Genomic DNA, 23,101 nt, shown 5'->3' with positions numbered 1-23,101 from the left:
CTTGGTATTACTCTATTCGGAATAGAAACCTGAAATTTATTTATTTATAGAAATCCTTATACTTTATTTTATCACGGGAACAGACACAAAATCATGCTGATCTGGAAGTCTGGATTATATCATTTATACTCTGCAACAAATTTTTGATCGAACCATTAAATATTAAGGAACTTTGAGTGTTGGTAATTCAGTGGTTAACTTAACAGTGTATATACATAAAATAGTAAAAAAATTGAATTGTCTCCATTCATATCTTCTACCAAGAAACAAAGTGGCGATTATTCGACTGTGCCAGTCCCGAATAACAGGCTCAGACGATTTTATAGACGGACATCAGCGAGAACTGTACGAGTGGATCATAAAAAGATCATTCGATCTCGAATGGCGAAGATAATGGTGCTTACAGCGGAAGAACGCACGTCGCACTGGTTCGACGATTCTTTTGAGAACGAAGGATTCGAAAGACACCGGTTTTATCTGGGAGATATTTGGCTTTAAAAGAGCCGATTAGCCATTCCAATGATGTTCGGTTCCAGCCAAACGAATTCCGACCAGCTTTGCGAAAAAAGGGCCAACTACAACGACGTAAAAGTTCCTCGGTGGTCGTGTTTTACGCGGTCGGATTTCCTGGGTAGCTTTATGGCGTCTTTTCTTACGCGGGGGAATAAGATTTTTACGATCGAGACGTAAAGGGATCAGCTGTTCCAGGTAGACAGTGGGAAAATTGAATTTCCCCGTGAAGAAGGGGGCCACGTAACTTTAATTATCCCATCGGGGATTCTAGTTAGGAGAAAACCTTCCTGCTGGCGTCTTTAAGATAGTCGATCGAGAAATAAATACTTAACCTGGTGTCCTGGCAGTTTATTCGTGTGCGATGTGTTTGAGGTAGGAGTGAAATTCAGTTTAGAGAGCATATTTAACATTCTTTTACCTTTAACAATTTCACTGTAGTGATTTCGAAAAGTCGGCTTAATTATTAATATACTGTGAGTTTTTATATAGTGCTGTTAATTCCTCACTGTGAATCGTTCTCTCGATTTTATTTTATAAAATATTGTGTAAGCAATGTGTTAAAATGTTATTGATCCGGAAGTGAAGACTAGTATCTTGAGAATTTATTTTCGACAGTGTGTGTGTGTGTGTGTTACATTTTATGGTGCAAGGGAAGTTGAATTTTTCGTGAAGCACTAGAAGGAATGAGTTGTGAAATCTAAAGTAGACTTTTTTAGTATTTGATAACGAAGACGTGCACCGTGTTTTATGTTTATCAGTAAGGGGATGATGGTAGCATTCGTTCCAAAGTAGCACATATATAGAATCAGGCAACAGTGTGTAGGAGAAGCTAGATTGTGTAAAATTTCCCCAGCATTTTTGTTCGCGAAGATCTACACCGAGTTTTATGGCAGGTGATACAAGAAAAATTCTGTCCTCGTTGAAGCAGAAACTGCGATAGCAAGAGAAAGTGAATAATGAAAGGGCGGATAGAATTTTCACGATGATTTATTTTCGAAATTGTGCAATGTAGTTCATGCTTGGTGTATGGCGAAGAATTGAGTTTTTCTTCGAGCTGGGAATATAGAAAACGGGAAACAAGAGGTAGGAAAAGAGTTCAATTTTCTGCGTGTTTTTCTCCAATGATATACTGCGAGGCTTTTCTTGGTCCCTTAAACAGTTCAATTCTTCGTCGAGTACGAAACGTAACAAAAAATTGTGAAAACACGAAACATAAAGTATAGTGAGCATTTTCTACAAATAATTTGCAAAGCGTTCAATTTTTAAACAGATTTCTTCGGCAACTTTTATGCAGTTTTTTCGTTTCTCATTGTTTAATAATTGGTTAACGAATGCTTGACATATTGTGCACTTAAGTCGATGAAAAACATGTAAAAAGGACGCTCAAAAAATGCTCTGCTGAATACTGTATAAAATTTTTTGCTGGGATTGACGGTTTCCCAGATATCAAATATGCATTTCATCCCTAACTTCAGAGGCTATTTTCATCCTTTCAAAATAGACTGCAGATTGAAATCAAAAGGTTGCAGATGTACAAAAATACCCGTCTAGTATTTCTCGAGCTCTCTATTCTTGTGGTAGCATGACTAAAATTATCATCACTAGATGCATTTTTAGATACCAGAACAAAAGAAATACTTATCTCTTCAATTAAGACTTCTTGCGACAAAAATTAGTTAAAAATAGTCTTGATTACTGTTGTTTTAAACGAACTCTACTATTTTATAAAATTCACACTGCTATTTCCATAAATAATTTCTAAAAAGCCACACTACTAGAAAAATTGGACAAATAGGAAAATTATGTTAGAGGAATAGGAAAAGCAAACATTCCCTTCCATTTTACAAGTCTCACATCTTTATTCCTACAGTGACTTTCTAGGGAACAAAAATAGTCGTTCGAAGAATACCTTACAATAAAAATAAAGATGAGCGTTTGTCGAGGAAAGAGCGAATGCACAAAAATGCGTAGTCCGACCATAAAATTTCCGTCAGCGGCAATTCCATAGTTCCAGCACATTGGTCGCGGTATTATCAACCCGAACAATAGTACTACAAAATACCGGCAATAGAGTGTCGTGGGATAGTCAATCCGGAAATTTCTCGGTGGGCAATCCCGATTCCGTTGGAATCTCAAGTTTCGCTGAATCACCGTCGAATTCCATTCTTAGATTCCATCGTTCTGCCCCGCGACCGTCCGGAAGCGTGCACCCGCTATCGCGGCTCGGCTCGGGAGAGTGCATGTGCGCCTGCACGCGCTTCTATGCGCTTGTATGCAGCCGCATAGCATCGTGGTACCGCAATGACCACTATGCAGGGGCGCTATGTGACCCCACAATGCCGAGGGGCACGATGCACTCGCGTGCGCGTGCAATGCACCGTTGCACCAGGCATCTTGTCCTCCGTTCAGGTGGAATTCGACGCGACACACGTTTCCGCCCGCTTATCACGCCGGGCCGAGGCGCGGTAATTGTTTTATCATTGCTACCCGCCATGCAACGGGTGCTCCCAAAGTTGCGCATTCCCTTGAGGCTTCCTTCTTCGTGTACGATTTGACCAAATTCAATTCATTATTGAAGAAAAAATACAATCGGTGTTACTTGTCTTTCGCCACGTCTTCGTAAATGTACATTTGTTCAGTGCACACGAAGAATGTATAAATGCTTTTACAGCTACAATACATAAATTTTCAAATCAAGTTTAATTTGTTTAGCGTCACACACATTGGCTGGTTCCCCATTGATATCCGCAATTCGAGATTAACATTTTGGTCAGATTGAACTCGGACCTTGATTGTTTCACTTTCGAGTGCTTTCAAACATCGGCAGACAGTATCCACTCAATTATTTTCGGTCAGTCACGGTGGCTAATTCGCCAATATCAAACAATACAGTCGTCACGCGTTAGAGCACGCAATAAAAGCCAGTCTGCAGCACTTGGCTCGGCGTATTAAAGTTACCAGACGTTAGCAGAAAATTGTTCAATCTCTCTCTCTACGGGCCAGCCCTGTCCTGTATTACATCTTTCCCCAGCTGCAAGGAACGTGTCAGCCAGTGGCAATAACGCCAGTCACGGTTTCCCTCCGGTTTTATTGCGACCGAGCCATGTTCCGGCCGGTGTAATTGACGAGGTCAGGCATTTTACGAGCTTTCCTGGTTTTTGTGGACGTCGATAATAATAAATAGAACGATAACGCGAACCTTCGAGAGTAAAACTATTTTTACTTGCCTGCCGGGTTCGCTGTGGCAGCGGTACTAAGATGCTGGCATGATCGGACGGTAACCGAAGTCAAAGATTGTCGGCATCTGGGGTGCTATGCGAGCTAGTAGATGCAGCGCGTGCATGGTCAGACACGCTATACCTAATGCGGGCGTTTAGATTAGGAGATTGAGGATAAACTTGGAACTTGGGAGCTGGAACGTTACATATTGTCTGCGGTTAATGTAATTCGAGATTTTCATTCAAAATCTCGAATTCTCGAATCGAAAAATTTTCATTTTTTAGTTTGATTATAATTTTTGTTAGTAATTTTTAGTCGTAAGAAGGAAATCACGTTGGTAAAATTCGATTGGTGACGCGAAAAGACAAAAGCACCCTTCCACTCTCGAGGAAGTCTCTCGAGGAAGCGGAAGGCTTCGAGTGGTTCGGTCCCACCCTCGCCTGGGGGTTGGAGATTGGCGAAACGCGTTACTCCCTCCGCCCGGCAGGTGGAACGAAAAAGTCGCGGTTATTAATAACGACGACTATTGAAACGTGGCGATGAGGGGCGGCGCGGGACGCGGGACGCCGCTTAGTGGCCGTCGGGGTGGCAGCAACCCCGAAGGAAGATATTGAAGTGGCAACCGGCCGCATTCACGTACCCGGAGATCCAGATTAGTCACGGGCCTGCCGTAGGCAGACTTCTTGTTCTTCCTCGACGTCTCCTGACCCCCCGGACCACCCCTCGAGCCACCCCCTTTTCCCTGTCCATCCCCTGTTCGCTATCCCCTCGACCGCCCCTTTCTCGCTTCTTTACCTACGAGCCGCATTCTGCTTCGAGGATCCTTTAGGCCGGAATGCTCTAGTGCTTAGCCAGCTAATTACCTATCTGGATTTATTACGTTACCGTGGAACAGCCCCTGAAAGCTTCCCCCCCTCACCGGAGCCGGTACGAGAAATCGTAGCCTCGAGTACATCTCATTGGCATATCTAGGAAACCGTCGAACCATCCACCCCCATCCCCAGAGGAAAAAATGGAAGACGCGGGAAAGGGTGGCGAGAAAGAGAGACGGAGAGAGGTCGACGATGTGGACGACTCTTGACACCGTTTTCACGCCGCTCACGTTGATCCCCGGCAGGGGAAGCTTGACTTTCTGTCCCCTGCGTCACCGGCACTCGATCGCGGCTGCCCTCTGGTTCACTGATTCCCCTTTCGTGCTTGCTTGGACAGTCAAGGTCGACGCTGGAACGACGAGGGTGGTTTTTCGGGACTATTCGAGTTTGAAGTCTCTGCTTTGAATACCCTATTGGGATGGGTCTGGGTTAGTCTCTTTTCTCGCTTGCAGGAGAGCCTTGTCTGGCTAGCTGAAGTTAGCAAATAGCGGATTTAGGTATTGAGATCCACTTTTGGATCTTTTGGGGGTGAATGGATTTTCTGGGTGAATACGAAGCTGTGATCGTAAGGGTTGACTTAGGAAACTATTTTTATAAACTGTAAACTAGTACTTTGTCACTAGTTGAACTAATCAATTTGTATTTCTAACAATTTTATCCATTGTTGATTTTTGTATTATTTCAAGGACTAAAGTAGGGCTATGTTACTATTTTTATAGATTGAGGGTAGTTTGTAACTGGCTGAACGATTTTATTGGAGGGTTGTTTTCAGATTATTTAAAGGAATATTTTATTTCATTTTGATTTGAGGCGATTCGAGATCGTCTGAACCCATAATCTAGTACTTCAGACATTTTCATACAGATTTTTAATTATTCGGGGTATGAAGTGGTTTTCGTGGATGAATTACAAGGTGCAACTCATTAAGACTGAAGTAGAACTGGCAGGTATTGTATTTAAGGGTATTTTCATATCTACTGCAATCTTAATGACCAGCTGTAAGCGTCTTAGCCGTCACCGTGATCCTTATTACTAATTAAATCGATAAAATATTCATGTACGAGAATATCAAAGCTCCAGCTCCGTCATCAAAGTGGTAACACTTAGCTAATAATTCCTACATTACCTTGCTTCTTAGCCTTAGAGCTTTCGTGAAGTCTAGAGGATTCACTCATTTAGAGGTATATCAGAATTTGTTGTCTTTTACTAAACACAAATTGGTAAAGTTTCAGTTCAGTCGATCAAATATATATACTCTTTATCCTGGGCTCAAGTCAGCTTCATCTACAATGTACATAGTAATATGTCACATAAAATGTATTTTTCTACTATCAAAGACGTGGAGATAATAAACATACACAAAAAGTGTACGTACGTACGTTAATCCAATTTTTCATCAAATAAATCTGAAAATGTGTGTTTGGAGGAGAAAATCCTCTTATAAGATTAATGAAACGCGACCAATCTAGATATGTGTATCGTTCTGTGGACTGATTTCGGCCAGCCTGATGATTCCAGGATGTCGATCATTCGGCCACGAATTTGGCATCGTGACGGTTTGCGGCGAAACGAAGGATAGGGAAAGGGCGGTCCGGTTTGCGGGACGATTTCACGGGCAGTTAGGCCGATCGGTGACCGAACGGCCCAGGGAAACGCATCATAGAGAGACGGTTGTCCACCGCGAAGATATGTCTGCCATTCCCAGACGTTGCCCGGTGGAAATCAGCCGACCTGCGGCCTCTGTATCGCGTTAATTCTCGCCGAGTGACGGGGCCATTAAGAACACCGGCGCCTGACGCATTATCTGACGCCGATTATCGATGCACCGTTCCCGCGATCTCATGCTAAATGAACCGATTCCTCGCAGGAGATAATTAAATTGCTGCTTCGGGGCTGCTGAGGTTCGCCAATGCGGGGTTGTTCGGTGATTTAGGAGCTTCGAAAAATCCTTGTCATCTATTTTTGGTCTAATGTAGCCGATATTGTAGGTTCTTGCTACTTGTCTGACCAGGAACTGCCTTATTCCACTTGCATATCCATTAATCTAAGGATTTTGTGCATGGTTTGCTTCCATTAATAATTTATCTGCCTAATGCTAGTGTTTGTCTATTTGCTTGATTTCTAAAGATTCGTTAGTCTGATGAAAGACTGGCTTGTTCTACTTGTACATTAATATGATTTGTCTGTATAGCGTCTGACTTATACTACTTCTAACGCATTTTAAATTGAGAAATCCCTTCGAGAATACCCTTTTATCATAAATGCATAAAATTCGCAATATACTTATCATTGATACAATGATTGTCTTGTCGTAATTGTCCCGTGAATGATTGTCTTTGCTTATTTTCTTCTGTGTTAGGTTTGCGATCGTTATTTCAAGTAACAAGTTCGATTACAGTAGTTCGGGGAAGAGAATTCGATCAAATTTGATGGAGCCTCGAGCACAAGGGGGCCAGAATAAAAAGTGCACGAAATAATGGAAGTGCTTTGAGCGAGTAATATCGATTCAATCGTCGAGGGTCCGAATAAAAGGGGATGTTTTCCTAGAAAACAGAGCGTTCTTCCAGATTCCATGAAATCCGTTCTCGAGCGTCCATCGAAACGGTAATAGAAACGCTTTCCAACGACGCTGATTGTGGAATAGTGGAGTGAACAATATTATTATTGATTGACACTCCAGTCAACTCCAAGTACACACGATACACGCGGCACCGTCACGGTAAGCACGACAATCGCATTATCAAATCGAAGCTCAGAGTAAACTTCGTGCATAATTTGTCGGAGGAACATTCCCCATTTGCTTCATTCCAGAAATAAGCTGGGAAATGTAATTAAATTTCTTATCACAGAAACGTTGAAAGTAATTTAACATTCACAGTTCGCGTGTATTGCAATCGAATTACAGACAAGATCCCATAATTGGTTAATAAACTCGGCACGACGTCATCGGCACACCAGTAATACGGTGATTACCTGAATACGAGGATTAAATCGATCCATTATGAAGATTCGGTTATCTTGTGTAAATAAATAAATTGAACATATAATTAATATTAATATTAATAACATATAATTTAATCTCTTTCATACGATTCTCGTTTTTAAAAGAAATTAGGTTTAAGCAACAGTTGCCCGACCAAGCTTTTTGATGAACACGTCTGATCACAGTTTGCCGTTTCCACTTAAAATGAATGCAAACCGTGGTACGTTATATTAACTGTTTGCTCTTAATTTCAGCATGTCTAGAGCACCAAGTTATATCGAATTACTGCATAAACCTACTAATATCGTACCACTGTCAATATTTATAAGCATTCGCGCATGCGGAAATAATGAACACGCCTTCGAGCAATATGAAATTCAAGCGTTCGTTTGCCAGGCGAATTTGCACGGTGAAAATTGCCGTCTGTCTATTTATTAAGAGCATTTTATTCGCGTTCACACACGACATCTGCGTAATTATGTGTCTCAAAGAACTATCATTATCACGTTATACAAATTATACAAACGCCTCAGTAATTTCCAAACTCGAGTATTCGTAGAACTAGCTCTCAGATAAAAATTTGATTCTACATTTTTTAATTAAACAAGGTAGTGTTCCAGGACACTACGCGTAATTCTCACTTTGTTGATCTGTAAATCAACAAAGTTCTGTACTGAATTTTCGAGGGGAATAAGTCTCGACTAAGAAATGTTATTCCATATGTTCTAGTTATTGTGACAAAACAATCTTGTCTCGCTTTCCGCGAGAATCTCAAAGATACGGTGCCCATAATCCCCGAATCAGCAAAGTTTCGCGGAATTCGGTGTCAGATTGTTCGGGGGATGTTTCATGTGAGTAAACACGAAGAAGCCCGAGCTGGGACGGCGAACGACAGCGTTCGCGATGCTCCACCCCTGTCGTTTAGCTTTCGACGGTTTCTAATGAAACCGAGGCGGCGATGCTTCTTCATTAAAGCGAGAACTCGATACGTCGCGCGAGTCGCGGCTCGAATTCTCGCGAGGGAGCAGCCTACGAAGAATCTCGAGGCCCGCGCATACCAGCCACGGAATCTCTGTGGCCCAGCTGGCGTCTCCCCGGCGAGCAAAATCGACGGCTCGGATACTAAACGCTCCTTCAAGTTTCCTCCCCGTGGAATTTCCGCTGTTTTCTGCCGGCCCGATCGGCAATTTCCACGGAAACACGTAGAACAGGATAAATCTGCCGAGAAACAGCTGGTCTCTCTTTTCTTAATGATCCTCGGTCATTGTCATTCCCAATTGGTTCCAGAGGAAATCTTCCAGATGCTGGAAGCCGCCTTCGTTCCTCCATTTCGTAATTTCGACCATTTGTTCTATTTTTCATCTAATGGAGTCTATATTGTATGGTTGTACTACTTGCCTCACCCGATACTGACTTGTCCCACTTGTTTTATTGATCTAAAGATTTTCTGCGAAACTCAGGTTTGCTTGGCTTACGAACTTATTTAGTTAATGCTCGTCTTTGTCCACTCGGTTGTTGAAAATTTGTCCGTCTGATCGAAGACTGACTCGTTCCACTTGCTCTACCTGAGCATTAAATAATATTTTCGTGCAAGATTAATGGTTGTTTTTTTCTACTTTTTGTTTTAACGATAATTAATTTACGTATAACTGACTTATACTACTTCGAACACATTTTAAAATAAAAATATTTCTCTGAAATCTTACCATCGTGTCTGACTAGGCCTGCCTCGTTCTACTTGCAGATTGCAGAGCGACGCTTAATCCACTTGACCGAGTAAAAGTAACTTCTTCGATCCGTGGAATTTGTCAAAAATGGCCTGGTTTCATTTATAGTTTGAGTCTGGTGATGTCTTTTTCTGCATTCTCCTTACTCGGCGGAAACGCCACCATTCTACATTTTTGGCTGGAAATCGATTCCCATTCCACTTGGTTGACTATCGACTGTCCTTCGAATCTATTTGCCCGAAGAAAAACAATTTTTATACATTTGTTTTGCTGAGCTGTGTATACTGGCTCGGGTTCCAACTATCCTTTCATACTAATTTCATTGTACAATTTAAAGTACGAGTACAGATAAATAATGACATCAATTTATCAACTTAGATTGTACCAGAAACGTACTGGTTTCGTTTCAAGAAATGTATTCTACTTATTTAGAGACTCTGATACAAATTGAATTATATCAGTTTTGTTTTGTTGATCATGTTCCTGACTTTATTCAATTTTGTTCTACGTAATTTAATTGGCTATTATACGGTTCTTCTGTGCAATTTGTCAATAGTATCGAGCAATTTCTTTTCGATGACACCAGTTCTTCTGTTGTGTGCATTGTGACGTCTGCACTCGATAATCAGAAAGCAGAGAGGAAAAATTTGTCACTTACCGTGAAACCCGAACCCCTAACAATTGAATATCTGGTTGAACCGCCTCGCCACAGGGCTTGCTGCGCTGTTTACTTTCTTTCGAGTGTATCTCTTGTGCTGGCTCCTTGTCGTCTCGCCTGACAACCTCAAATTACTCGCAAACTGTTCGTCGTACGAACAAACTTTCCAGACAATGTACGGAGTTTGGAATGACGTACGATGCATCATAATACGGTATCATGAAAGCCCTTTGCTGTTTTATTTGCTGAAACGCGAGCTTCGTACAATGTCATCTCGGGTTTCAAAAAATTTCGTAAATTTGATATCCTACGAATAATCCAATACTTGCACCAAGTCGGAAACTTTTTTATTCGTGTCAGGACATGTTCAGATATCAAATTTTGTATAGAAAATATTGGAAAAGAAACTTTTGTTTTGTTTATTTACCATTCTATTTGACTAGTTCAGCTTTTTTAAGAATAGTGATAATCTATTTTGAAAGAACACTTTCTAACCATGCATATTTAATGATCAGTATGGAATTATAAGTAGTACTATCCCTTTAATACAAAGTTGAGTGTCTGATATCTGCTGACATAGAAACTGGTTTCTACTTAATGAGCTTCTCTGTCATTCTCCTGCCAGCACGTTATATCTGACTCATCTCCCTCAAACCGGTATTGTTCTACTTGCTCGCCCGGAAACCTAATGCTTGTTCTACTGATTTGACAGTGACTGAGCTTCACTCACTTGTCTGATCATTAATTTTCTTATCTCGCTACTCGCTGTGACAACGATCTCATCGTTTTACGGAAACAGCCGAAATTGATCCTTATTAAATCTCGCTGCTGGCAAATTCGCGCTGAAATGTAATTGTCGAAATGTAAATAGTTCGGTTCAACAATTAGTTGAACCGAAACAGAAATGCAAATACAAATACAAATACAGAGTACAAGTGGAAATACAAATTGTCCATATACGTAATTAAATAATTAAGTAAATCCCGTACCTAATATAAAGTGCTGTACAACATTTCTATCATATCACGTTACATTGTGCTATCTCAAATATATTTTCTAGCTATTTTCTACAGACCTTTGATAAATGTGGACGTGTATGTAGGAACAGGATTTTTGTGTATAAAATATCTGCCCTTTATTCAGAATAATCCACATCAAAATTCGCAATCTACTAAAACAGCACATTCCCGCTTGTATTTCAATACAGCAACAATTGAGGACGCACAAATAAGCCATAAAAGCGTATCTGTGCGTTGAAAACAAAGCGTTCGTCTTATTTATTTCATAATTCACGGTGTACAAATAGCCGAGTATTTTCCGGGAGATTTCTGCAATCCTCCGCCTCAAAATATTCATATTTATTCGCATTTGCTCGATTCAGTGCGGAGCGCTGCCATTTCAGCATCCCCTTCAAAGTAGCTTTATCGGCGCTCGAATAAAATCTCGCGGAGGCAGAGAGGGTTGATCATATAAGTCGTCACAGTCAGCTTGTTTACCACTTTTCCCGGGGGGTAGGCTCGCATAATGGGGTGGCAGCGTCGTGGGGAGCTTGGATCCCACAAATCAGGAAGTTCTGCACCGGATTGCGAAGAATTTCCCCGGAAATTCCGGGCGCTAGTCACTTCCTGGTACTCGTTCGATCTACCCGGTTGCGTCTTCGTCGAGCTGTGGGCAAGTTTAAATTGTTTTCGAAACAACGGCGACAGCTCGCGAATTCCTGCGGCCGCCGTGTCGCGATCGCGATTTTCTCGGTTATCGAAGCAGAATCGCGATCTACGGCTTCTTCGAGCAAATTCGTCCGCCGTCAGCGACGCCGAAAATCGAAAACGTACTCCGCACAAGAGATATTGAACATTCCCGACGAGCTAATGTCGCGAAAACAGTTCGAAAACACATCTTTAATTCAATGCAATCAATCGGCTGGAATTGCTTATTCGAGGGAACGCAAGAGCCTGAAAAATGTATGGATCTTCTCGGTCGGATGCGTGAAATGTTGACTCGAGAATCCGCCGCGATGTTCCGAGAAGACGGTTTCATGCATGAAACATCCGGCCACGGGGATTCATAGTGGCCGTCGGCTACAGCTTTCGTACGCGACCTATGATCACGGAACGGCGCGCGAAAATATTCGTGGCACGCGAAAATTACAGCGCTTGATAAATGGTGGTAAACGCGTTTTGATGCGGCCGCGGTTCTGCTGGCATGAAGACCGTTTGGCCGGTGAGAACGCGTCACCGATGATGGCGAATTAATTCAAGACTGTTTTCGCCGAGTTCGCACTCACGGTGATGAGAATTCTCGGGCAATCGAATTTTAACTTGTTATTGCACCACGTTCGTTTTGTACGCTTTGAGGAAACGGAGCTGGCCAATTCTATGTCTCCTTTAAGGCTGGCCTATACTACTCGTTGAGTATTGGTCTCTTCTACTTGTCTCATTTGAAACTGACTTGTACCACTTGCTCCATTTAGAACTGTGCTCTATTGGTCCGACTTGAAACTCATTTGCACTACTTGTCTGTCTCAAAACTGGCCTCGACTGCCTTTCTTATGTGAAAACGGCATACTCCACGCGCTTAATTTAAAGCTCCTTCATCTTAGCATCTGAGAACAGTTGTTCTGAAAGAAGAGCAGTCATCGTAAAATACTTTGCGTCCCACATATTTTACAATTCGCAGTACAAACAGTGACCAAAATTCACCCACTTCTTCTCGTTACCACTGTCACTCTCGATATAGATTAATTTAGGCGATAAATCCGCGCTTTCGCTGGCATAATTTCGATTTCGGGCTCGACGTCGCGGCGACTTGTTTGTAATTTCGCGTGATATCCAAGCAAATAACGAACTCGTGCGCCGAGCTGCGCGACGTTGCGTTTAATGATTGTATATGCCCGATGTCAGCGAATAAATAATCATGAGCTCGCAGATGTAATCGGAAACGCGCGGTGTCACGGGAGTAACGGATTTACGGTGGCGCGCGGGCGAACGAAAATCCCGGTGCCGGCCGAAGTTATCGTTAAAACGCGTACGGAGGAAAAAAAATGAACGCGGAGTAAATCAACCCGGCCGAAGGGGGCGACAAGATATACTGGTCCGTCCGCTGGAAATTTACAAGCAATATTTCCACGGCTCCCGGCAGGAGAACGAGAATGTTTGCCGTGCCTTCTACCCTGCTAGAACTTGTTACGCTTTTTGCGCTGCGCACCTGCCCGGGCAGCGCTGCGTGAAATATTTCGCGAGTCCACCAACGGCGGAAGATAACCTGCCAAATGTTAAAGTGGTTTCGATACGGATCTCATTCGCCGTGCATGATTGATGGTCCGCCATAACGACGATTCTCGTTTCAATACCTGGTTATGGCTCCTCAATTGAACCACTTCGCTGTGACGCGAAACGTTTTCCTCGTACAACAATGGCCCAAAAAGAACAAAATTTTTGTTCATTACTTTCCGGGAGTTTATGACTGTCGTCGAATTTGTAAAAGTTTGAAAATTCGTACACGAATGCAATTTAAAATCATTAAAATGTACTGAAAATAGAGGTGAGGTTTATTTATCTGTCCTTTCAATATAATGTATTAGTATTGAAATTTCATAAACATTACATCTAGGGTCCAGATGCTTTTTCAACTGGAGAACAACGTTTAGTTTTGCAGTTGTAAACATACCAACTACGTAAAACATCTGTGTCCAAAGTTTGTTCACAGTAGTATTTCCATTGGCCCGGAGAGGTCGCAACTAAGTTAACACAGACAGATATTAATAACTTCCTTTCACACACAATAGTGTAATCAATGGGCTGGCTTGGAGAGTCGCAAACATCAAAAGTCCAGAAGATAATGGAGCAACTTTGGCGAACTTAATACGCTAAGCGACACACCGGTCCCCGGTCGCATAACTCATAAGATCTCGCGTTACTCCCTTCGCAATTAATGTGTTAATTTTCTGCAAGCCCGAGAGTTTTCAACTAAACACGAATTAAAGCTGTCGGATTCGAGTACGGGTTATGTGAGAATGTGCTGAGAACGTCCTTTTGGTTTATGGAAATGCGAATCGTTTATTCAAAGTTTTCATTTTCAAACCCAAACTTTCAGCACAATTGACAGCGCTATAACGACCGCAAGCTGAACTGTTCGACGCGCATCGACAAAAGCTCTATAAACGGTTCGCCCGTTGATAGCATGCAGTTTCACGCGCGCCGCACATTATGGAACAGTTTCTAACAGTTAACGACGCTTTATTTCCCGTAATATGGAAAAAGTTGCGGAGAACGGTTCGGTCTCGGGCGAAGCAGGAGCTTCGCGGAAAGCCGACCGAGAGAATCTCGGGAACTGGAATTCGTCGTTTTTGTCCGCAATGTTTTCCAATCTCCAATAAAATATTTTTCTCGACGACGGGGTGCGCGGGTGGTCGGCGAGGGAGGGGTAGCTGCGCATCCTCTCCCTGCGGCGAAACCGACTCGATAAAAGGTAACTTTTCCAATTTCCCGCGAATCGTCGGCGGCTACTCGGAATTCGATATGTACACGCCGCTCCGAATCCTTGGCCAGGATGTTAGCTCAGCCTCGGCTAAACCGACCAGCCAACGTAAACGATAAATTGATGTGGCCCCCGCGTATCCCGTAATTCCCCCCTCAAAAATCTTTTGCCGGGAATTTCGGGAGCACGCCTCGAATCTAAGAAGCTTCTTCGTTCGCGTTTGGCTGCTTCCTGTGTTTTTCGTGGTCCTTCTTGAGGACCTTCAAACGAAGTTTCATATACTTTCAGTTTAGCTCTGAAGCCGTTGTAAGTTTCTTGAAATCGTTTTAGTGAGTCCTAGTATGCGGTACATACGATGCAAGTCTTATAACGCGACGACCTAAAATTACCCGTAAATTGTTGATCAAGAACGTTTCGAAAATTTATTACTATACAAAATTTTATTTGAGGGCCAAAACCTAATCTTTAAAAAATTCGACTGCATCCAGTTTTGATACTATAAGTTGCCAAGGAAAAAATATTGTGAACCTTGTTGACCTACAAAGGGCATGCTTGAGTCCTTCATAAAAGATTGGATACCGAGAGCCCTTCAAGGGAAATGAGATGAAGGATTTTATGCATATGTATCCCATAAAAAAATCTCTACAAGAACACATAGTGAAACGGAGTTCAACAACAACATATGCTCTCTATTGAAGGGCTTGCACGAACCCTTCACAAGATAAGAAGAATAAAAAACGTGGTCCATCCAAGAAAGACTTCCATTTAAACATCCTGAAAAGAAGTTCTAGAGAATGATCTTCAATAGAAGATGCCGGGAAGGAACAGACGTAAAAAGTAGCCTTCAACGAAGGGCGCGCTTCTTTATAGAAGGGCGCACGTATTACAGCCCTTATACGAAACGACTTCATACGGATCTCCTGGAAAGAAGTCATATAAAACACATTCTCCAAAGCATAGCATCTATGAGGCGACTGTAATCACGTTTCCCAGTGAAGAAGGACACGGCCGGGCCCTTCGATCTCTGATCGTCTCTCGCATCAATTTTTCCATCAAAATGTCACTAGTGACAATTATACAATTTCCAATTAATTCTGTTTGCCAGTATAATAGCAATTATTGATCAGACAAGTAGAATAATGCGTGAAGCGAGCTCTCAAGTGAAACAATGTAGCATTGATCGGACGAATGGAATAAGATCATATTCCTCAAGCAGATAGAATAATGCAGTGATTGACAAGACAAGTAGAATAAAGTGGGTATCGATCAGACGAGTAGATCAGGATCGCTCGGAAAATAAGTAGAACAACGCTTTTATTAGTCGGCCAAGTGGCTGTACGCAACATTTCCATTGCGATACGCGTTATTTAACGATTTTGTTTTTATTTCACGTCACGAATCCCGCAGAGTTAGAGCTCTTTTATGAAGGTCATATTTTCAAACGGAAGCTGTAAAAACGTCGTGCGACGTTGGAGCCTCCGGTGGAGAAGAGAGAACGAGATTATGGTCACAAAAGGAAACTTAATTTCATGCAAATACCGGAACGCGGGGCAAGTCTCCGCGAAACTATCATGCAAAGTATGAAGTTATGTTGAATATATTAAAACGAAAGGCCGACAAAGTGATTTGAATTTCGTTTGAAAATTGCATGATCGGAATGGAAGAATGTGGCACGATCGCGACACCGCCTTCCGCGATAGGAATAAATTAGGAGCCGTGGCGTGGCTGTTTGAAATCCAATGAAGTATAATATTCTTCATTGTTCGTCAATGTCACGAAGATAATGGGAATTTTGAACTTTCAAAACAATGCGCTAACACGTTAATTTCGCATCGCGAATACGATTCAACAGATCGGAATGGTAAATGGCCGTCGGATGATAGTTCCTCTTGGAAATCAGAGGCCGTAATCGCCACGCTTCCAGAGAAGTCTACTAATGATTGTTCACCAGTATTTGCTCGGGGAGTTCGGCTCAAGTATTGATTGCTGTCTCGCAGTTACTCGTCCGGCCAGCCGAAGACTTCCACGGAGTTATGCCAGTGATTGGACGCGATCTAATGTTTACTATTGATTCCGACTGCTCGGCCGTTGTTTCTGATCATTCGTTGACCTGCACTACTCACCGAGGCACCGAAAGTTAACGCGAGTTCCACCTCATACTCGAAAGTTAACGCGAGTTCCACCTCATACTCGAAAGATCTTTAGGTCGGACCTATAGCCGACATTTACTACTTAACTTGGAATCGAGCACCAGTTGGCATTCAGATTGGTTGCAAACCTATCTAAATGCAAGTTTCTCTGCACAGTTTAAAAATTCGTTGCGTGATGGTCCTTTCATTTTGTGGAGTAGTATATTTTTTGGACAAGTCTACTCACCATGAACATTAAAAAGAAAAAGTTCAATGCAAGTTGCTATTCGTTGTTTAAGATTTATTTCTTTAAAACGTAACATTACAAGCACTTTATGAATTTAAAGTGTAAAGCAAAAATTACTGAGCTACTTTATCCCAAGATCTTTTACAGGACTATTTCCGGTTTAGAGCGTTCGAAGCACTATTCGAAAAATTTCTTAAAAGTCCCATTCAGCCAAGATCGGCAAGAAATTCGCAATCGAGTGTGCCACATCCGAAAGAACAGTGCCGGGGGGAATAATTACGAAACTGCGAGTGGAGTTTCTCGAATCAGTCCCGAGCCAAATCTTAACAGTACACGAGAGCCACTTCTGAATCGATTAATTCAGGAATCGTTGGGACGTGAAAATTGATACGAGCCATTAAAGCCGTTAACCGTCCCTCGTAAATTCGCGTGCAGGCCTCCAACTTCCCCAAGAAACCACGACACTTTTCTTTGGAATATCTATTCTGGCCTGGAAGCTCTTTCTGGGCTTGTCTCGAACCATCTCTTACCCTCGGAACACCCCCGACCCGAATATCCAGGTCGGAACGATACAAACTTTCGCGACTACCCTCTCGAAACCCACCTCACGACTGCTGAGATTGTTTTCCAGTTTTACATTGTGTTCGTCCTGCTAGATAAGACCGTCGGAGGTGTTCAGACATTCTTAAACGACCCCAGGACCATCCCCTGCAAGATTCTTTATCGAAATCTGTCGATTACTTTCGCTCTCCTCCTCTATTATCAAAACAATGAAGCTGAAAACATCTTTTTATCCTGTGCAGCCAAAACAATCGAGCTACATATTTTCAAGATAAATTTGCTATCCATATAAAAGCATTTAAAGAATTGGAGAATACTGTTGTATTATTCTCAACTTTTTAAAATCGTTAGAAAAAGAAATCAGAAGAATACGATAGAAAGCCTGTGGAGTTCTAAAATGTAATGATCTTTTAATTTCGTTGCTTCAACGCACCCTGCATTTATCATTTAAAGAATCAAAGAAATGTATTACGCTGCGAAGAAGGAACGTTTAGGCACACTGGATGAATTTTAATCTTAAACGAATTTAATCCAGCGTCAGGTCTCGTGGAAAGAGGGAAAAATGCGATTCACATTGCGCCCGAATTCCAGTTAAAGTCGGGGGCCGGCATTTCGTGGGAGGTTAGGTTGAAAATTTCTCAGCTGCGTCACTCTGGAAACCCGATGCTATCCCCGCTAGGGATATTTAGCGTCTTTTGAGGCAGCTGATCACCGGCGCCTCTCCTCCAGGGTTCGATTGCGCCGTACGTGTCTTTGCCCCTGTATTCCGGGGGTTTATAGCTCGAACCGGGGGTGCCCCGCTTGAAAAGTTCGCAGCCCCTCAGCTTCAAAGCGGCACGCGTTTCTAATTTCTACTTTGGTAAGCAATTTTCCGCGATGCCCGTTACCTGTTCAAAGTTCAGCTTCGAGGGTAGGTGCAACGCGCTTGACTTATCGAGAGCTGGCTCGCTCGAAACTGTTTTCCATCCTATTAAGTTGAATTTAAACTCGTCGAAGGTTACAGGCCTCTTCTGTAACGTGTAACATTCATCGCTCGAAACGGACATGTTACTTCCTCTCAATGAAAGTTCTCCGTTGATTCATGGATATCCAGACAGATGGACGTCTTCGTTCTCTTTTTTATTTTACGGTCAAGCCTGAATAAATCTAGGTTCCGATGAAATTGTATCAGAATTATTTCTTTAAATTAGCCTTGGAAGCTCGTGTGAAATTAGACTGATTCGAACGTTTACCGTGTGCGTAAACTGGTGTGAATGTGATTGACCGTGATCATAGATGTAATTAATAGTTTGATAGACAACGACAAGGTTAATAGCTGGTTTACGCATTTACACCTCTGTTACAATGTTGCAGGGCTCGCATACGGCATCAAATGTTACAAATGCGGTCAGTACAACGAGGGAATCGGCAGCATCACGCCGTGCATCAATTACACTGCTCACATGCATTTGAGGGACTGTCCGCCCTCGTCCGAATGGTGCATCGTAAGTAGTTCCTTTATTTCTCCATGCATTGCCAATTTTCATTATATAGACTGTCCGTCTAATCTTTATGCATTTTATAATAGAAAGAAAACCATGAAATATAAAAATTCTCGTAATTTTGCATAAAAACTCGCAGTGTCCCAGTCAGTGAAATCTCGCGGAAAATTCACTGGTAGCAGTTCTATGAATTTTCCAAATATCTTTACTGTACGTAACTATACTCCATAACTTGAGTAGATAGACGATCAACGTGTCCGACTAATGATAGTTCTGTCCTACTTATCCACCTAAGGACGCTTAATACTCTGCTTATATAAAACAGTGATCCCTACCGGTATCCTAACATTTGTTGCTGATCCTTCGTCCACTCGCCACAGATTTATTACCCTTGTCTGCCTAATGGTCGACTTAATCCACCTGTTTCTTAAACTATTAGGCCATCGAGAAACTTCGCGACACTTCCAGCTTTTGTCAGTTAATGCTGACGGTTTAATAACCGTGCAAGCACAAGCTATATCGATTAGAACGAAGGTTCTTGCTGTATTTGTGCAATTATCACATAATGATAGACAACGCATAATGTTATTTAACTCTTATCGAAGTTCGATGCTCGGCGAACTGGAAACGCGGGAAAAGCGTGATTTCAAACCAGGAAAAAAACGTTGCTCGCCAACCAGGCGCCGACAAACGTTTGACACCCTTCCAAACAGCCCTGTAACGAACGACGTTATTCACCTCCTCGACCATGCCGAATTTAGCCAGCAGATTGGCTTCGACGCCTTCTGCAAGCTTGCACGTACCTTCGCCAAGAGTTCGCTCGCTCTCTCTCCTTTTGCCGGAGATCGTAAACAATCCTCCGGTATATTGCACCAATCCCACAATATCTTATTACACCGGGAATCCTGCTCCTCGATTCGCTCGAAGTATATCTCGGATTTTCATTCCCTTAGAAGGGTATAACATTAGGTAATGGCTCGAGAAAATCAACGCCGACTCTATATTTTGATTCCTGATGAAAATGGAACAATCATTTAACCCACGTCCCTGATCAAAGATTGTTGGAATTATGAATTAAAAAATTTTCATCGTAATACCAAACATTGCCGGTCGAACTGAACTTCGACACCGTTTTTTCCAAGAATTTCCGTGTAAACAAAGTTATCGAAACCCACTATTACGTCGCAAACAACATAATAGAGCCAGCTCGCAGGATGATCCGCTCGGACCTCATCTCTCACGGATCACAAAGAAATCCTCTGTCGATCGTAAGCGCCTTTTAGACTGATGAAAGCGAAGGCACGACTTTATTTTGCCTGGCCCGGGGCAATAGAGGCGTCCCGACGCACGCGGATTCAAATTATGAAATGGGGAGGCCGGTTCGCGATTTCTTTCATGTAATAATTTCGCGGCCGGCTACCAAACAAAACGATAAAAGTCGCATAAAAATGCGAAACGGCGCGGCACACCGCGCGCTGTTCCCCTGACAAAATTCCACGGTAGCCTAACGCGCCTGTCAGGCTAATGAAAAGAAATTTTCCCGGGGTCTTTGATGTTTGCGCCGGCCGTTTGCGGACGGTCGGATTATTTTCGCGCGGGCATTCGGCGGCCGGCAAGTTTCGGGGAGCAAAGTGACACTTAATTAAAGCTACGCCGCCGGGAGCCCGTAATTGAAACAAAGGTATAGTTGCCGGGTAAACTTGCACCGTGTTAAGAACTTCCTGTTTGTCCTCCCCTAGGCGGCCGGAAGACCATGCTAGCCAAAGGGCCGGTGTCAAAGGGCCGGTGTACACCTTTGATCCTTCGGCCGGAAATCTTTCAGAAATTCACATTTCGATTTTCGATGGGAAAAACGGCGATCGACTAGCGGCTTTCAGGCGGCGCTACATTATTGAAACTCCCAAAACATAATTTCTTCGCTATTCGGATTGAAAGCATCATTCTTTGTGAACATTTTAAAAAAAGTTTCATTGGAATATATATACAACTACGGAGGTTATAGTATAAAATGTAGAATGAAAGTAATCTTGCGTGTTCAATTTCGCAAAAAGGCAGAAAATGTATGGGTACATTATAATTCGGTTATAGCTATCGGAACCGTTTAGGCTTTAACTATTTTTGTTTCTCTGTCAATTTTCGACGACGGGAGATCATACCAAAGCGAATAAAACAATAATCCCACTTGATCCTTCCACATCGCGATTCTTTCAACGGTTTTCTGCAAATTCGCGAAGTTCTCTCATCGATTAAAAACTCTTCCGATCCTCGCCCCAGCTTCGACGGTTGTCTGTCTTCGATTCGACCGGCAATTCCCCGCTCGCTGCCTCCGGCGAAGTTGTATTCATTGCAGCGACTGCATTATTACAGCTCGCGCGGCCCCGGCCTACTAATGCACCGACGAGTATTCCGCCGTGCCCTTCAAATTAGTGCCAAGTGCATGCGTTAGGCAGGTATTAATTAACATTTTGCCCTAGCAATATCGGGCTGTCGCGCGACCCTACACGGGGGATATACCCTGTGGGATGCAACGCCGGTGTCGTTCGGTGTGTTGGATCAAGGAGATTGGCCAGTGATCGACGTGATCGAGACTGCGCTCCGGGGCGCGGTATTTTATCGAGAGCACCGCATGATCGTGCCGCAATTTTCCTCGGTCACTCCCACTTTTCGATGGGGATGCAGTTTGTCTGATCAGAAATACGGTCGTACTACTTGAGCAAATGGTTTAGAGATCTGTTCCACTTGCCCGTGAATCTTTTCGTACCTCTTAAGTTATATCGTTGTTTTCCTTAACGAGGATAATCTTCTTAAATTTTCCGTGTCCAAAGGACGAAAGAAACGTGCAACAAATGGGAGGAATTATTGGAATTATACTGCTCGTTCCACGAGGGATATTTAACCGACTAGGGTCGGTTGCCTAGCTAGAACGGGGCTATTCTACCTGATTGGACACTGCTACAATTTTAATACTCTACGGAGCAGAAGTAATCCTGCTTAACTCGTCTGACTCGAGGCGACCATATTCTACTTGGGTGGGCAAGCCTGTCCCTATTCCCCTTGTCTGACTACGAAGCCATACTCTAGTTATCCGAGTGAGAATCTGTTCCGAAACAGTACCACGGTGCTGCCAACCTAATGATAGTATACAAAATCAATCCCATAAGCTTCGCATTGCTGTATAACAACAATAACCCTAATAGTACCATTAGGTACTTATTATTCCATTCTTTATGGATCTACCTCAACATAAGTTCCAACAATTTTTCAAGTAAGACTTATTTATTCATTTATTGCTTTAAATCGCATAAGGTTTGTGGTAAGATTTAGTTAGTCTTCTAATTGAAATGACATTGGAAACGACATTATCGTATATTAGAACGTGTTCCGTGCCTTCTGAATCATGTTCCCAGGGAATCCAAATTCTCGGCAGAAACAATCTGCCAAGCGTACTCCGCCATCTTCATTGGGATGATTTTTTCAACCTCGAGTAACAATGGGTAATTGTTTAACGTCGAATGAATGGTGAAAACTTCCCGTTTCCACGTAACCGTTGTTGCACAACGAAATCCGCTGGGAGCTATAGCTTCCCTTAACTTTCTCGCTTCTTCCCAACAGAAGATTCTTTCTCTCTGTTCCGTGCAAGCTCTCCGCGCGAAGTTCCCGCCGCGAAATAGAAAATTTTTCCACGAGCACGAAAGTGGAAACGTAATTATTTAAGCTGCCGGAGAAATGGCGTGTGTTTCGAGTTCGCCACGCGAAGAAAGTAGGAACTCGGCTAAGTTTGCCGAGCCAGTTCCGCCCGCCTCGGCACACATGGGAATGGAAATTGCAATTATTACGTGCAATCGCCGCGCGTGTGGCCCCGAGCCCTCTTTCTCCTCTCGGAGCCCTTTGTTCGTATCTGCGCCATTTACTTTCCCCCGGTAATTTCTGTCCGAATGACAATCTCCTTCCATTAACGAGACGCGAAAGACGCTCTCGCAGTTCTTGAGACCGGGCAGCGTTAAAAGCGTGCCGCTGTTATGGAATTGTAAATAATGAAGATAGCGCGGTGGGCACCCTTTCTGCTCCGGGAGAAACGTTTTTCTATGGACTCCAATTTTGTAACTCGATGGCGATGAATAGACTGTCCCGGACACTTTATGCATTTACGCATATAAGGATCGAGATAGCGAGTGAGGTCTCAAATTATTCTTATTATAACATGTTCAAACAATTTACCCGAAAATAGGAGACAC

At 42.8% G+C, this 23,101-nt stretch overlaps 1 protein-coding gene across 2 annotated transcripts in view; it reads left to right on the top strand.

Moving 5' to 3' along the window:
- LOC143358249 (U-scoloptoxin(05)-Sm1a) overlaps positions 1–23,101 on the top strand; it is a 115,443-nt gene that overhangs the window by 47,879 nt on the left and 44,463 nt on the right. For both annotated transcript variants that reach the window (XR_013082937.1, XM_076795238.1), the window contains exon 2: positions 18,739–18,869. Coding sequence is in view for 1 of the 2 variants with exons in the window: in XM_076795238.1 (XP_076651353.1) it covers positions 18,739–18,869 (131 nt within the window). In the remaining variant the exon portion in view is untranslated. The remainder of the gene's footprint in view (positions 1–18,738; positions 18,870–23,101) is intronic.

Source organism: Halictus rubicundus, chromosome 10 (assembly GCF_050948215.1).
Source record: "Halictus rubicundus isolate RS-2024b chromosome 10, iyHalRubi1_principal, whole genome shotgun sequence".
NCBI classification, from domain to species: Eukaryota; Metazoa; Arthropoda; class Insecta; order Hymenoptera; family Halictidae; genus Halictus; species Halictus rubicundus.
Note: the sequence above shows the minus strand (reverse complement) of the source record. Positions and strands in the feature narration are given on the sequence as shown.